Below are 16,917 nucleotides of genomic sequence, written 5' to 3'. Positions count from 1 at the left end.
CGTAACCACAAAGTTGACAAGTGACAGTAGAGATTTGAACCCAAGATTGGCTCCAAAGCCTGTGCTCCTTTCACGCTGCCTCCATTCTCTCTGTGTATCTCCCTTGCCTTACCATTTGGGTGTTGGGTATTTCCTTGCTTTTATTTTCCAGGTAAATAGTAATTGTCATCAAATAGGTAAATAAGTGGATTCTCATTTTGGTTTTTGATATAGGTAATTACTGAAGTAAATGGAAGCTTGAACATGCCCACCAGGACTCCCAGCTCCCAAGAATTCCTGAGCATGAGCAGATAGTCTCTGAAAGCGTTTCCACAGATGTAACCACAGCTATAAATAGATTAGATTTTGGTCCTCCGATATTAGAATAAAGTGCTAGAAATTGTATTGCCTTGAATATAGTTTCACTGATTCTTGGGAGTGAATTATTATCTTTGAGGTTTGTTCGAAGTCTGATTGCAAGACTCCATCTGAAACTGGAAGCTGGTGTGGGAGAGTTGAGTGGTCTGTGGCCATACCTTGTAGTAAGAATGATATCTGTTACTGTTCAGATCTGCAGACTCTCACCAGAAATTCTCAAGGATCTGTGAGTTCTCACCAAGCCAGGAGTAGAAGCAGAGAAGTCACCGCCCTCCCAGATGCTCAGGACAGAGGGACAGAAGAACGAAGCACAAGCCCAGACCTGCCATTGGCAAGAGCTCCAGATGAGAGCAGGAGCTCCCCACCTCCCTCTGCTCTTAAAGAGACTTCAAGTGGAAGAGGAAAGCTTCATGAGGCCCTGGAGCACAGGATACCCATCACAAAAATGCAGAGCACTGAGGACACCGAGGCAGGCCTGGCCTTCAGTGACGAGGACTATGAGGAAGACATCATTGAGCCCAGGACCCTCAATGAGATCACCACTGCGACAGACAAAACTAGCCCGTGGTCCAGTTTCATGTCAGATGCAAGTGAGGGGAGGAGCCCTCAGCCTGATGAGGCCCAGAGGGAAGGTTTCTCTTGTCCTTCAGAGTCTTTCCCCAGAGAGGAGCTCAGGGTCAGAAGTAGCTTTCTGTCCAGCCCGGAAAGGAATGTCGATGCCCACTTCCATAGGCAAGGTTCTCCGAGCCAAAGTACTGTGTCTTGTGAGGGTGTGGTGTCTAAGGCCAGGGTTGGAGAGCCTGCCTCAGCAGACCCACAGCTCACCTCCCACATGACCCTCTTAGGAGGCCAGCAGAGTGACACTTGTGTTGGGTGGCACTCACCAAAGGCAAACCAGGACCAGGGCCCCAAGCCACAGTCCCAGGCTAAGAAGGAAGTGGCCTCCGATGAGCTAAGTGACTCTGCTGATAGCTCTGAGAAACTCGCTCTGCAGCCAGCATCCCAAAGCAGAAGGGAAAACCATAAGGAACCACCCATCACCTGCCCTGACATCAGGCAGAAGCAGACAACCTCTGGGTCAGAGGTGTCCACGAGGCAGAGCCTCCTCCTGTATCCTTTGGTGTTTCCCCCAAGTAGCCCCTTAAGCCATCTTTAGGCATTTTGGATGCTGGTATTTAGACCAGCCACTTGAGTGACCAGTGCCCCCCATCGTAATCAAATGCACTCAGAGGCATAGGAATATCCCCTTCCAACTCACCTGCACTGACCAGGTGCTGTGATTCTACCATTATCGTCAGACCTCTGGAGCGTAATGCTTTGCACTGGGTTTAGCTGTTGGCAGCACAGTCATTGGGCTTCCCTCATGGCTCAGTCGGTAAAGAATCCGCCTGCAGTGCAGGAGATAGGGTTTGATTCCTGGGTTGGGACCATCCCCTGGAAGAGAACATGGCAACCCACTCCAGTATTCTTGGCTGGAAAATCCTGTGGACAGAGGAGCCTGGTGGGCTACAGTCCATAGGGTCACAAAGAGTCGGAGTGACTAAGCACAGCACCTTCATTAGCCTATCCTAGCCTGATTTATCTGATTAATTTCGGGTATTTTACACCTGAAGGCAGAGCTCTGCATCTGAGGTATGAGACCACTAATCTTTCAGTTGAAGTTTCAGGGGAGGGTATAGAGAAAGGGGAAGAAGAGTCCTACCAGTGATTGAGCATTGACCATGTGCTGGCTGCTTTACATACATTCCAAGTTCAGTTACCACAAGTCTTTAAAGTCGGTATCGTGTTTTTCTTTTGTTTGTTTGTTTTTAATATTTGTTTATTTTGGCTCCACTGGGTTTTAGTTGCAGCATGAAGGGTCTTTAATTGTGACATGTGGAATCTAGTTCCCTGACCGGGGATTGAACCCAGGCCCCAAGCATTGGGAGCTTGAAGTCTTAGCCACTGGACCACCAGGGTAGTCCTTAAAGTCAGTATCGTTTCTGTTTTGCATGTAACGAAACAAAGACTAAGAATTATAGTGACGTCTACTATTTAATTTTTTTTTTAGGCAAGGGATGTAGCCGGATAGAGGGAAAGTGGATACCTCTGAAATGGTCTTTGCCCACTCCCCCCAGGATGGCAGTGTTTGTCAGGAGAAGTGTATCTAACACTCCCTCTCTTCCTCCTTTGAAATGCAGATGGGCATGTTATGGGGAAAGGAAACCACTTAGGACCATCAGTGACCCTCTCATCCATAGCCTAAAGAGCTGATTGATCAGCTCACATGATATCACAGTGACAGACGGGTTGTCGCATGGCCAGTGGGGAAGCAGGCTGCCTTTGTGGTGCTTTGCAGTGATTTCTCTACTAGAAGTCAGGGACCTGGCTTCGACCCTTCGAGACCCAGCTCTTACTACTTTTATAACTTTAGGTATATAGCTTAACCCTTCTGAGCCTCAGTTTCTTCACTTATAAGATGGAGGTAATAATCCCTTATCAGACTATATGCTCCAGGGAAGTCAAGGGCCTTATTCTCTATGTCCCTAGACATTGCACACAAAAAAGGTCAGTGATATAGACTGAAGTGAACTACCAGTTTTGCAGGATTCTTGAGAAAATCAAATGGGTGGGAACATTTGGACATAGCACACAGATATGATTCTGGATGCAAGACAGAAACCTGAGGGTTGGGGAATATGGGCTCAGGAGAGACTTAAGCAGGAAATGGCTGGAGGCTGAGCACTGAGAGAATTCTGCTCGAGGTTCTTTCCTGCCTCATTCACCTGGCTTCTAACACTTCTGCCTCTGCAGTCAGTTTTTATGTGCTCAGAATTTGAGATCAGTGGAGGAGCAGTCACATGTGTCCAGGTCCTAAGGGCCTTCCAAACTACTCATTCTTCCAAAAAGTAAGGATAGCCAGGCCCTGTGCTGTGTAATTGCAGGCCTAAAAGCACAATTGTTAAAGTGCTGCATTCAATATGCCAGCAAATTTGGAAAACTCAGCAGTGGCCACGGGACTGGAAAAGGTCAGTTTTCATTGCAGTCCCAAAGAAAGGCAATGCCAAAGAATGCTCAAACTCCTGCACAACTGCACTCACACACTAGCAAAGTAATGCTGAAAATTCTCCCAAGCCAGGCTTCAACAGTATATAAACCATGAAATTCCAGATGTTCAAACTGGATTTAGAAAAGGGAGAGGAACCAGAGATCAAATTGCCAATATCCACTGGATCAAAGAAAAAGTAAGAGAGTTCCAGAAAAACATCTCTTTCTGCTTTATTGACTATTCCAAAGCCTTTGACTGTGTGGATCACAACAGACTGTGGAAAATTCTTAAAGAGATGGGAATACCAGACCACCTGACCTGCCTCTTGAGAAACCTATATCCAGGTCAGGAAGCAACAGTTAAAACTGGACATGGAACAACAGACTGGTTCCAAATAGGGAGAAGAATACATCAAGGCTGTATATTGTCACCCTGCTTATTTAACTTCATGCAGAGTATATCATGAGAAATGCTGGACTGGATGAAGAAGCAAAAGTTGGAATCAAGATTGCCGGGAGAAATATCAATAACCTCAGATACACAGATAAACCACCCTTACGGCAGAAAGCGAAGAACTAAAGAGACTCTTGACGCAAGTGAAAGAAGAGAGTGGAAAAAGTAGGCTTAAAGCTCAACATTCAGAAAATGAAGATCATGGCATCTGGTCCCATCACTTCATGGCAAATAGATGGGGAAACAATGGAAACAGTGAGAGACTTATTTGGGGGGGCTCCAAAATCACTGCAGATGGTGACTGCAGCCATGAAATTAAAAGATGCTTGCTTCTTGGAAGAAAAGCTATGACCAACCTAGACAGCATATTGAAAGCTTGGCCAACAAAGGTCCATCTAGTCAAAGCTATGGTTTTTCCAGTAGTTATGTATGGATGTGAGAGTTGGACTATAAAGAAGGCTGAACGCCAAAGAATTGATGCTTTTAAACTGTGGTGTTGGAGAAGACTCTTGAGAGTCCCTTGAACTGCAAGGAGATCCAACCAGTCAGTCCTAAAGGAATCAGTCCCGAATATTCATTGGAAGGATTGATGCTGAAGCTGAAACTCCAATACTTTGGCCACCTGATGCGAAGAATTGACTCATTGGAAAAGACCCTGATATTGAGAAAGATTGAAGACAGGAGGAGAAGGGGACGACAGAGGATGAGATGGTTGGATGGCATCACTGACTCGATGGACATGAGTTTGAGCAACCTCTGGGAGTTGGTGATGGACAGGAAAGCCTGGTGTGCTGTAGTCCATGGGGTTGCAAAGAGTCAGACATGACTGAGCAGCTGAACTGAACTGAACTATATAATAAGGACAGAGGTTTGAATCAAACCCTCCCTCAAGAAGTTCCCATATGAGGTAGAAGACAGGTAATGACAGTAGCAGATTAAAACAGTACTTTCCTTATGGGGGCTTTGTGAAAATTAACAATGTAAACTACTTAGTATAGTGCTGATAGGCAAACAGTGTTCAGCAAATGTTAGTGGTAAGCAAGTGCATGGTTGGTCAGATTTACACATTAGAGAATTCTCCCGGTGGCTTGTAGAGGGTGCAGTAGGTCAGGAGAGAACAGGTAGGAAACTTGGGAGTAATAATAACAAATAAAGAAAGTCTGACCTAAAGCATAAACTGCTTTATGATGAGGAAGAAGGGGAGGGATTTGATAGGATTAAATAGGGGCAGGGGATGAGAAAGACAAAAACAGAAAGATATGACTTAGAGATTTCTGTCACAAGTAGGTCATTTACCAGGTAGGGAACAGCGCACAGTTAATCTGGAGGGAAGAGGCAGATTTCCATTTTGCATATTTGCATTTTGCCAAGAGAAGAGGACATGCCAGCTTGGAACTCTGCTATAAAGGTCAGTGTCTCTAGAAACAGACGAGGTTGGCAGGGAGAGCCACGTGAGACAGAGCCCGGAGGATCACCAGCACATGAGGGCAGGGGGAGCAGAGACCAGCACAGAGGAGGCAGAGGAGGGCTGGTCAAGAGATGAGGACAGCAGTTTCAGGGAGTGGTGGTCAGCACCCGGATGCGTAAGGCGGATCCAGCAGAAAGTGGGCTGACGTGTATTCTCTGGCTTTTGTGTTAGGAGGACAGTGCAGAGGTGGGAATGGAAAGCAGGTTTCAGTGGGGGAGGGAACCAGTGGTAACTTGTCCCTCTCAACTGAGGAGACAGGAACAGCTGACATTGAGTACATGCTCTGTATCGGGCACCGTTCTAAGCACTCTGCATGTATAACATCATTTAATCCTTAAAAGGTATAATTATTATATCCATCTAATAGGTGAAGGAACAAGCCCAAAATGTGAACTTGCCTGAAGTTACCATCTAATGTGAGACAGATTACTGCTAGAGTAGGACCCTTAGAGGAGAAGGCAATGGCACCCCACTCCAGTACTCTTGCCTGGAGAATCCCGTGGACAGAGGAGCCTGGTGGGCTGCAGTCCATGGGGTTGCTAAGAGTCGGACACGACTGAGTGACTTCACTTTCACTTGTCACTTTCATGCACTGAGGAAGGAAATGGCAACCCACTCCAGTACTCTTGCCTGGAGAATCCCATGGATGGGGGAGCTTGGTGGGCTGCAGTCCATGGGGTCACACAGAGTCGGACACGACTGAAGCAACTCAGCAGCAGCAGCAGCAGGACCCTTAGAAAGGCAGGTGGTTGCCGGGCTGACAAGGGGAGCTTGGTGTTTCAGACACACCCTGAACACCTCACAGCAGAGCTGTTCTACCCACAGTATCAACCGACTCTCAGGCAGAGTCCCCAGCAGTGAGAGCAGCAACAACAGCTAGGCCCTACCTCACTGAGGCCTCTGAGGATGTCTGAGTTTAAAGGGTTCTTTTCTTCATGGTCTCCAACTCCACTCCCACTCATTCTGTAGATATTTATTAAACATTTATTGTGTCCCAGGTACTGTACTAGGTGACAGGAATGTAGTATGAAAAAGAGCTCATATTTGCCCTCCCCAGGTTCAAAGTCTAGCATTAGAACAGCATTAGACCAGCTTGCATCAGAACCATACTTAGCTTACTTAACAGAAACAAAAATGTAGACCATCAAAATAGTCCCCTCCCCAGAATTCCCTGGCAGTCCAGTGGCTAGGCCTCAGTACTTTCATTCCATGGCGCAGGTTCAATCCCTAGTCGAGGAGCTAAGATCCTGCAAGCCTCGAGGAGGGGCCAAAAAAATAGTCCCCTCCCAAACTCAATCAGCGCTTTGAACCAATAGTACTGGGTATCCCCAGAGCATACAGAGAAGTGCAAGTACAGTACCTGCCTTCTAGAGCTCACGTCGTGATGGTGGGTCAGCTGTGCCCAATCAGAGCCATTTCTGGATGTGAGCACAGAACACCCCATAGGACAGGCCCTCCTTCAGTGCCCGGCACCACCTTCCAGCCTCACACACTGCCCTGGAGCTGCCTTCCCACCCCGACCCTGTCTGTCAGGTTCTGACCAGCAGGCCCTCAGCAAGAATGACCCAGTGCTTGCTACCTGTCAGTCTCATGCAGACTCCAGGGAGTTAGTGAGGTGACTGAAGGAAGTACAGTGCCTCTGCCTTTGAGAAGCTTAGTAAATATTGAGGGAAACAAATGGAGAATCATATGAGATTAAATAAGCATTAGCCTTTGTTTCAGACTCTGCTCTGGACTAGGAAGGAGGGATCATTGTGGGCTATAATTTAGAGAAGGCTTCCTGGAGAAGGTGAGATTTGAACTGACCTATAAAGTGTAAACTGATGTATGTCTATACTATCTCTATCTGTACTCCTAACGGAGTTCACGGGGCCTTCTCAGCAGAGGGAACCACTTGAGCAAAGGATTCATGGACAGGAGTAAGTTGGGTGGCGCTGGGGGAATAAAGGAGTGGTTGAGGTCAAAGGATACTGGTCAGGAGACGGTTTCCAGGTATTTGTGTCCCTTAACTACCTTTACAGCCCAGAGCCCGTTGTGGTCCCCAACTTCTTTCTACCTCCCCAGGAGTTGGAGGCCTCCCTGCGGATGCTCTCCATTTCCGCAGCTTTGCCACCACCCGCCACAACAGATCAGGTAAGAGGATACCCAGCCGACCTGTTTCCTGTAGAGTCATCTCTTCAGTGAAAGTGTACAGAATGCAGAGTGGCCCCGGCCACACTCCTGTGTGGTGGTCACGGTGGTCACTCTCTTGCGCTAAGCTTATCCTGTGGGCACAACAGTGAAGGAGCTCAGGAAAAGTGAGGAAGTGCACATGTGTAAAGAGCAAGGCATTGTTCGCTAAGATGACAGATAAGAGAATTAGCACAGAAGCATAAAAACAGGACTCAGCTAAGATATGCATACTGAGTGCTTTGGAAGCTTCAAGCAGGAGATGCAAAGACAGATTATTCATCATGCAGCCAGGTTAGGTGCTTAGAACCTTGGTACAAATCCTAGCTGTCTTTTCTGCCTTGGCACAGCACCTCACCTTTCTAATATCTACTTCTCGAAATCATTCAGCATATATTTACTGTACCTGTGCTGTATCAGGCATTGTGCCAGGTGCTGAGTGTACAGTAGTAAATAAGGCAAATTCCCTGTCTTAATGGAGTACAAATCCTAAAGAAAAAGTATTTACCAATTGTGACGAGTACTGGATGCTCTGAGAAAGAACAGCTGTCTGAAGAGGCAGTGTTTGAGCTGAAAATGATCGTGGCAGTGCTGGCCAGGTTCCCCACACTGTTTGAAGCACTTTGTTAGCTCCTTTACTTCAGCAACCTTATTATGAAGTACATCCTTGTATCTCTGTTTTAAGAGGAGAAAACCGAGGCACAAAGAGGTAAAATAACTTGCTTCACACAAGTAGTGAAGTGGTGGAAACAGAATCGGAACCCAGGCATTCTGGTTTCAAATCCTGTGTTTCCAACTACTGTACTCTGCTGAGGAGACACAAAACCACTGCCTCGTGCAGCTTTTATTTTTAATTCCCCTTTTTATTATTTGGGCACCCAATTTATAAATGAAATTTTTGAGTAAATTTCTATTGGTTATACAGTCACAGTGATTAAGGTCATCTCACCTATAGTCCAGTAAAGACTTTTTTAATTTTTATTTTATATTGGAGAATAATTGATTTGAAATGTTTCATGTATACAGCAAATTGATTCAGTTATATATATACACACACACACACACATTCTTTTTCAGATTCTTTTCCCATATAGGTTATTAGAGAACATTGAGTAGAGTTCCCTGTGTTATACCGTAGATTGTTGTTGATTATCTGTTTTATATTTATTAACAGTGGTGTCTATATGTTAATCCCATACTTGCAGTTTACCCCTCCCACACACACACCTTTTGTCTTTGGGAATCATAAGTTTGAAGTCTGTGAATCTATTTCTGTTTGGTAAACAAGTTCATTTGTATCATTTTTTAGATTCCACATATAAGTGATATCATATGATATTTGTCTTTGACTTAATTCACTTAGTATGATCAGCTTTAGGTACACCCATGTTGCTGCTAATGGCATTATTTCATTGTCTTCTATGGCTGAGTAATATTCCATTGTATATGTCTACCGTATCTTCTTTATCCATTTTTCTGCCATTGGACATTTAGGTTGCTTCCATGTCTTGTCTATTTTGTAGGGAACACTGGGGTGCATGTATCCTTTTGGATTATGGTTTTTCCCTTGATATAAGCCCAGGAGTGGGATTGCTGGATCATTTGGTAGCTCTGTTTTTAGTTTTTGAGGAACCTCCATACTGTTCTCCTTACTGGTTGTACCAATTTACATTCCCTTTTCTCCACACCCTCACCAGTATTTATTATTTGTAGACTTTTTGAGATCCAATCAGTCCATCCTAAAGGAAATCAGTCCTGAATATTCATTGGAAGGACTGATGCTGAAGCTGAAACTCCAATACTTTGGCCACCTGATGCGAAGAACTGACTCATTTGAAAAGACCCTGATGCTGGGAAAGATGGAAGGTGGGAGGAGAAGGGGATAACAAAGTCTGATATGGTTGGATGGCATCACCAACTCGATGGACATGAGTTTGAGTAAACTCCGGGAGTTGGTGGTGGACAGGGAGGCCTGGAGTACTGCAGTCCATGGGGTTGCAAAGAGTCGGACATGACTAAGCGACTGAACTGAACTGATGATGGACATTCTGACCATTGTGAGGAGATACCTCATTGTGGATTTGATTTTCATTTCTCTGGTAATTAGAAGTGTTGAGCATCTTTTCACATACTTTTTGGCCTTCTATATGTACCCTCTGGAGAAATGTCTGTTTAGATCCTCTGCATTTTTTGATTGAGGTCTTTGTATGTTTTGGAGATTAATCCCTTGTCAGTTGCTTCATCTGCAAATGTTTTCTCCCATTCTGTGGGTTGTCTTTTCACATTGTTTATGGTTTTCTTTGATGTGCAAAATCTTTTAAGCTTAATTAGGTCTCATTTGTTTATATTTTATTTTCATTACTCTAGGAGGTGGATAGTAGAGCTTTGAAAACCATTTTAGAGAATAATACATGCTGTGAGCAAAATGTATTAGCTTGTTAATTATAATAGCTAACTCCTGTTTAATGCTTACTATGCACTAGACATTATTCAAGCACTTTACGTATATAAACCGATTTAATTCTCCCAAGAACCTAACAAGAGAGGTACTATTGTTATCTCCACTTAATAGATGAGAAAACTAAGACTAATACAGAACTTCCCATACAGACCTACAAGGTATTGTAGTTTTTATTCTGTAGAAACTGAGACACATATAAAGTGAAGTATGTTCTCACCTGCCCAGGGTCTCCTAACCAGTAAAGAAAAACGTATGACTCCAAACTGTGCTTTCCATTGCACCATTTTAAAATCATGACATTTGGCTTACAGTATATTTTTCTAGCTAATTTACCTTCTTTCTGTAGGTCTCCTTTTGCAGTTAACATTTGAACATTCTTTGTGCTCTTCCAGAGCCTACTTTGATGACAGATGGAATCAGTCCAGAAGTATCCTGGAAACCTGGGGTATAGTCCTACAGAGATGTCTGTTCTTTCACTGGTTTCCTTTCCCTCATCTACCCCAGCACCATTTTAAGGACACCTCATTTATTTGGCACATGGATCAGTCTTAAGTTCCCACACATCTCAGTTTTTATCAGATATGTATCCCTGTCCTAGAGGAGGAGAGGTGCCAGTCCCCACCAGGAGCTCTGCACTTCTGGGGCCTTATTTCTACCCAGGCTCAGGTCACTGGTTCATCTTCTGCTCTGCATCCCCCCTTGCATGTCCTTTGTATACACATCAGCACTTAGGCCAGCATAGCAGGGCCGTGTCCTGCACCAAGCACAAGCTTTAGAGCAAGACCACCTGTGAAGTGAAATAATGTCACGTAGCTTAGTGATCTTGGGCAGGTGCCTTGGCCTTTCTCTCTCTGGTTTTTTTTTTTTTTGAAGTAACATCAGGCTAATATGATTCTTACCTAATAAGAGAATGATAAGAATTAGCCTAGAGAAAAAAAGCAGACCCTGTTAGTTTCCTTTCCCTCTTCCCCTCCCAGCCAAGTGGGTGAAATGTCAGTGAGTTGTGCCCTGTAGGAAGGGAAGCCTACGAATCACTGTGTCCAAGCCAAACAGAACTGCTCTTCCTGCTTTTGTGTTTCTACCTTCATAATGTGCCAGCTCCTGGGTGACTCATTGTCTTTAATCTATTAAAGATAAATACAAAGGATGGGAGGGGAAGATACAAGAATGTTTACTTCAGTTAAAGGGCACGTCTAGTTCTGAGAAAGATAAGTCTCACACACTTTTCAGCCTTGTTTCATTGTTATTTATTTTGGGTTGCATTGGGTCCCTGTTGCTGCGCGGTCTTTCTCTGGTTGTGGTGCGCAGGTTTCTCATTGCCGTGGCTTCTCCTGTTGCAGAGAAACTCTAGTGCACATGGGCTCAGTAGTCGTGGCACAAAGGCTTAGGTTGTCCTGAGGCATGTGGAATCTTCCCAGACCAGGGATCCCTGAATTGGCAAGCAGACTGTTAGCCACTGGATGACCAGGGAAGTCGGCCTTTTTTCTTTCTTTCCCACAACAAAACTCCATTGTTTGCTGCTCTCAGAACACCTGTCTCCTCAGGACCTCATCTTGGGTCCTAGTTAGGATAGCCAGTCGTCACAGTTCACCCAGAATTGTCTCATTCAGCATTGAAAGTCCCCAGGACCCAGGCAACATCAGGATGTTGGCCATCCTCACTGGTTATGAGCCTCTCACTACTTGATGTGTTGGTAGCAGTATATTTTCTCCGTCCTATGCTCTTGGCTTCATTCCTCCTTTACACCCTGGTCTCAGCCTATTACCGTTTCCCTTCAGCATGAAGAACTTCCTTCAGAATTTCATGTAGTGCAGACCTATGGGGAACTGATGCTTTCAGCTTCAGTTGGCTGAAAATATATTTTACCTTCATTTTTCAAACATTTTTTTCCACTGGATATAGAATTCAAACTTGAATTGTGTTTGTTTTAGCATTTTACTTATTTATTTTTGGCCACTCGAAGGATCTTAGTTCCCTGACTAGAGATTGAACCCAGGCCCTCAGCAATGAAAGCTCTGCATCCTAACCATGGGATCACCAGGTAATTTCATTTAGAACTGTCCCTCCACATTTAGAACTATCCCTCCACATTCTACTGACATCCAATGTTTCTGATGAGAAACAACTATAATTCTCATTGCTGTTGCCTCAAATGTTATATGACCTCTGTTCTTTGGCTGCTTTTAATATTTTCATCTCTGGTTTTTAACAGTTTGACTACAACCGTTCATAGTTTGTAGGGGCAGGGGATTGGATGAGGAAGAAGAGCACATAGTCTATTCAACAATATTGACGATGCTTTAGTTCTTAGGTTGGGTTGCGGATTTATAGATGTTCATTTTTATTATGCTTCATAATTTACATATGTTACATATTCTCTGGTATGTTACACAGTGAAAATACAAAATCATATGTAATTTAAATTTTAAGAATGATTGAATGGTGGCAAAACGGAGACACCAGCTTCTCCCATAGATTTGGCTGTGACTATGGATCAGAAGTGTAGAGCAGTGGGTGGAGTAGCATCTGAGATGGGGAGTTTGGTTTTTGTTTTTACACAAAAGGCTACAGCTTTTTCTGAGTGCCAAGTACAGTGGCCAGTAGAGAAAGAGAGAAGAGGAAGATGCTGGAGAGGGAAAGAGAATAGAGAAACTACGCCCTGGGTTGTAGAGATTGCATGGGATCCAGAGCACGTGTGGGTTAGCCTTTTGACAAGTAGAAAACTCACCCTGCAGCATCCATGCAGGCAGAGAAGGTGGGTACTAAAGCAGATGGGGTTAGATGTGGTAATAGAGTTTCCCGTTTGATGAAAGCTTCTGTTTTCTTGTCTTCTGTTTTTGGTTAGGGTTCAGGCCCAGTCAACAGCTCAAAGTGAGAGGTAGGCAGGGGAGGGCAGGAGCCTTGTCATGTGTCCCCTGCTTGAGGACTCCGTCTATTCTGCCTCTTCCTAAGGCCCTGAAGGCTGAAGAGGAGCCTTTGAGAAGCTGGACTTTCCTCAAGCAGTGTCCTGGGACAGCTGTACAGTAGCTCACCTGGCTTCACAAGGTCTAAGGGAAGGCCTAGGCCTTCTACACTGAAACCGAGCACCTGAACCCAGGAGCTTCCCAGACAGTCTCCACTCCAGCGTTTGTGAGGCTGGCATTTCCCCTCTGTCCCCCACAGTACAGTGGATACGACTCTGTGACCTTCGGCAGATCTGCTGATCTGAGTCGGTGTCATCTGTCAGATGGGGTTATAAGGCCTGAAAGCCTGGTTGTACTGAACAGAACCAGGTGTCACACAGAGAGGGTAAGGGGAGCCCTCAGCCCTCCTTCCTCGTGACTGTTTGATCTTCTGGTTTTCACCTCTTCAAGAAGCAAAAGAGGGAGAATGATGGCGGGTCTGGCAGGAACACTCCAGTGGCACATTAGAAATTATTGGGTTGGCAAAAAAAAGTTTGTTTGGGTTTTTCCATAACATCATGCAGAAAAAATCCAAACAAACCTTTTTGCCCACCCGAAACTTATGAATCAGTCAGGTTCTGCTATTTATGCTTTCTCTTCCTTCTTTATGATAAAGTAACTCTTCACCAGGACAGCTCCTGGGTTTTATTTATAGTTACATCTGATTCTGTTTGCTTAGTTGCCAGGGGCAAACTAATTTTATCAAATTCCCTAAAAAGGAGGTAGAGGATGCAACAGCATTAATGTAGGTGTTGTTTGCCCCAGGCTTACGTCTTCTGCTCTTGCACATGTTTCTTTGGGAAAGTCTCAACCACTTCAGTTATTTCAGTTATTATTACAGTTTGACTCTCGAATCCTTACTTTCAGCCTAGACTTCTCTGCCATGCTGTAGACACATGTGGGTCCAGCAGCATCCTGAAGTCTTTTAGTTGATGTTACAAACAGTTCAACACATCCAGAACTTGAGCCTGTTATCTTCCTTTGCACACCTGCCCCTACCGCGTGCATCCCTTATCTCAGTAAATGCAACCACCATCCTGTAGTTACCCTGCCAGAGTATATGTGTCATCTTCCCGGCCTCCCCCCCTCCTCCTACTCTTTATCCCCCACACCTACAGCCAGTCTATCACCGAGGCCTGTTAATTCTGTCCCCTGAGTATCGTTGAATCCACTCACTTCTCACCATTCCATTATCGCATCCCAGTCCTCTCCTCCACAGCTGTTTCTAGCTAGTCTACTCATACCCACACCCTCCCACTACTGTGCCTCCCCATACTGCATCCCACCGGGCTTGCCCGCTGTAATTGACTTTTACCACACTCTACCTCCAGAGGATGGAAGGATTCTTCAAGGTTGTCCAAAAAAAAAAACTTGCGTATTCCTAAACCAGTTACTCAGTCCGAGTGCCTTTGACCTCTCAGCAGCATACGATATACTTGATCTCTCTCCTTTAAACAGTTTCTTCACTTGTTTCTAAGGCATCAGTGCTTCTCGGTTCTTCTCCTCCCTTGTTGGCAGCTCCTGCTCAGCCACCTTTGCTGGTTTTCCTCATTTCTTCTACTTGTGAATACAGGGGTGACCCAGGATGTGGTCTTAAACTTCTCTATTTACACTTACTTTCTAGATGACCTTGTCTGATCTCAAGGCTTTGAATCCCATTTATACATTGAAGACTCATAATGACCATCTTAGCCCAGACCTATCCTCTGACTCTAGGCTCATATGTCTGACTGCCTATGTCGCTTCTCAACTTGGATATCTAATAGGTGTCTGAAGTTCAGCATACCTAAAAGTCAGCTCCAGAGTATTCCTCAAATCTGTTCTTCAGTCTTTTCCATCTCAGTTAATAGCTATTCTCTCTTTCTGGTTTAGTTGTTCCTGCCAAAACCCATGGAATCCTCCCTGATGCCTTGATTTCTAATCCACCAGGAAATTCTGGCTGCTCTGCCTTTTAAATTCAGACCCAGCCACTGCTCACACTCCCAGCATTACCTGGTCTAAACTGCCGTCATCTCCCACCTAGGAGCCTCCTAACTTGCCTTTCTGCTCCTGCCCTTGCCCCTTGCAGCCCACTCCCCGTACAGTATCCTGTTAAGTTTTTAAGATGTTAAGTAACTCATGGGATGAGTCATGTGACTTCTTCACTCAGAACCCTCCAGTAACTTACCATTGATGACTAGGAGAGCCCAAAGTGACCAGAGGACAGGCAGGCCAGAGAGTAGGAAAGTAGTTAGGGCCTCAAACTTGAAATGTACATCTTTCAGCAAATTTCAAAGTCCTGAATTCTGTACACAAGTAGAGAAGGAGCTGTGGCCCCTTCCTCACCCCCACGCTTCCACACACCCCCACACCCGCCAAAGCTTACAGTTCCCCAGGGGACTTATCTGTATATGTTAAGTTCCACCAGCTCCATCAAGTTCATTTATCTGATGTAGAAATGGTGGACCTGGTGCCATGGACCCTGTCTTCAGGGAGGGCACTGGCCACCAAACTACTCAACTGACTTTCTCAAATGCCATTTAGCCTGTATTAGTACTGAATAAAACAAAGTGAATGAGTACAGGGAAAGGCTGACAGAGCCATGTAGGGCGGCATGAGCAGAAGTCAGCAAAGATGAAGGAAAGGCTTTGCAGGCTGTGGATATGGAGAAAAGAAACCTCTCAGAGAATCAACAGAAGGTGGTAACTGGGAGGTACAAACAGTATGTGCTAGAGAAGAGGCCAGAGATGGGGCGAGATCGGCCTGGCCTGGGTTGAAGCAGTCAGGAGAGAAAAAGAGAAGAGCAAGAATCAAGCTGTCAGGTGAGTCCCTGGAGGACCGCAGGCCTGGGGCCAGGTGCTGTTGATCATGAGGGGTCCTGTAGGAGGCGGAAGACAAGGCCAGGCATAAGTGTCCCCTTGAAAGCCTTCAGTTGCCCAGCCCCCTCCCACCCAGCAGTTTCAGACATCACAGGGATCGAGGTGCTCCAGGCCAGCTGGGGAGCTGAGAGCTCCTGGCTCTGCTGCTGACCTTCTGAGGTCCCACACACAGTCGGGGGGGCCAATATGAACCTAGTTTGTAGCCGTGCCTCCCTCAAAGACTCCCACACAGTTCTGTATCGCGGTTAAGTGCATGGCCTCCAAAAGACAGCCTAAGTTCAGTCAGCTTTGCCACTTTCTAGCTGTGTCACCCAGCACAAGCTACCTAACTTTTCTGTGCTTCAGTGCCTTTATCTGAGTCCTGAGGCAGCTGCTTTTCTCCCAGGAGCTCAAATAATTTTTCTGTCCCTTGGTTTTCCTTCCCCAGCCTAGAGCCATTTAAGAGAAACACAGTCTTGCTGGAGGAACCCAGCCTATCACAAGATCACCAGACCGGACGGTTGGAGTCCAAGGGAACTTCCTGGCTGACCTGCCCCTCTTGGGGCAAGAAGCCTGACCTATTGCCTCCCTCTTTCAGCTGCCAAGTCCCTAGCCCTCTGCAGAGCCCCAGGAGGACACCCAAAGGTCAAAGCATTTCTGATTAAGGCCACACAAAGCTTTAGGGAGGAGAAGAGCTCTCTGGCCAAGGGTGTACAGAAGTCAGGGGACACAGCCACAGTTGGCTGGTGGCCACCCTGGCCCACAGGCATTCAGCAGGCACCGAGAGGGAGAGGGCCTGCAGGGCTGCAGACAGGTGCTCGGCTCGAGTTGCCTGAGCAGCTCTGCGGCCAGAGTCTTCCGGGAGTGTCACTTTATCTTTTTCTGCCCAGGAACCAGGACTTTTGAGCCCTCTCCCCAGGCAGGGCATGGGTTCAGAAGGCTAAGGCGTCTTGATCTAGTCCAGCTTCCTTGTTGTGCAGATTAGGAGACTGAGGTCTGGGCTGAGGGGTAACTCGGGGCCTGTGGAGTAGGTCTGTTTTCAGGGAAGCCTTCTCGGAGGAGGGGAGGGAGGCATCAGGGAGTGAGGAAAGGTGGGAGTGTATAGGTAGTGAGAGCCACATGACCAGAGCTCTACAGCAGGATTACAGGGGGCCCGTGGAGCATGGAGCCCCGCCATGCTGCAGCCAGGCCCAGTCAGACTT

General features: G+C 45.9%; 1 protein-coding gene across 2 annotated transcripts in view; it reads left to right on the top strand.

Annotated features, from left to right (window-relative positions):
* C2CD3 (C2 domain containing 3 centriole elongation regulator) overlaps nt 1-16,917 on the top strand; it is a 122,841-nt gene that overhangs the window by 100,776 nt on the left and 5,148 nt on the right. For both annotated transcript variants that reach the window (XM_068989325.1, XM_068989326.1), the window contains exons 31-32: nt 549-1,467; nt 7,328-7,439. In XM_068989325.1, coding sequence (XP_068845426.1) covers nt 549-1,467; nt 7,328-7,439 — 1,031 coding nt within the window. The remainder of the gene's footprint in view (nt 1-548; nt 1,468-7,327; nt 7,440-16,917) is intronic.

Source organism: Capricornis sumatraensis, chromosome 16 (genome assembly GCF_032405125.1).
Source record: "Capricornis sumatraensis isolate serow.1 chromosome 16, serow.2, whole genome shotgun sequence".
Taxonomy (NCBI): domain Eukaryota; kingdom Metazoa; phylum Chordata; class Mammalia; order Artiodactyla; family Bovidae; genus Capricornis; species Capricornis sumatraensis.
The sequence above is the reverse complement of the archived record's forward strand: the minus strand, read 5'-3'. Positions and strand labels throughout refer to the sequence as shown.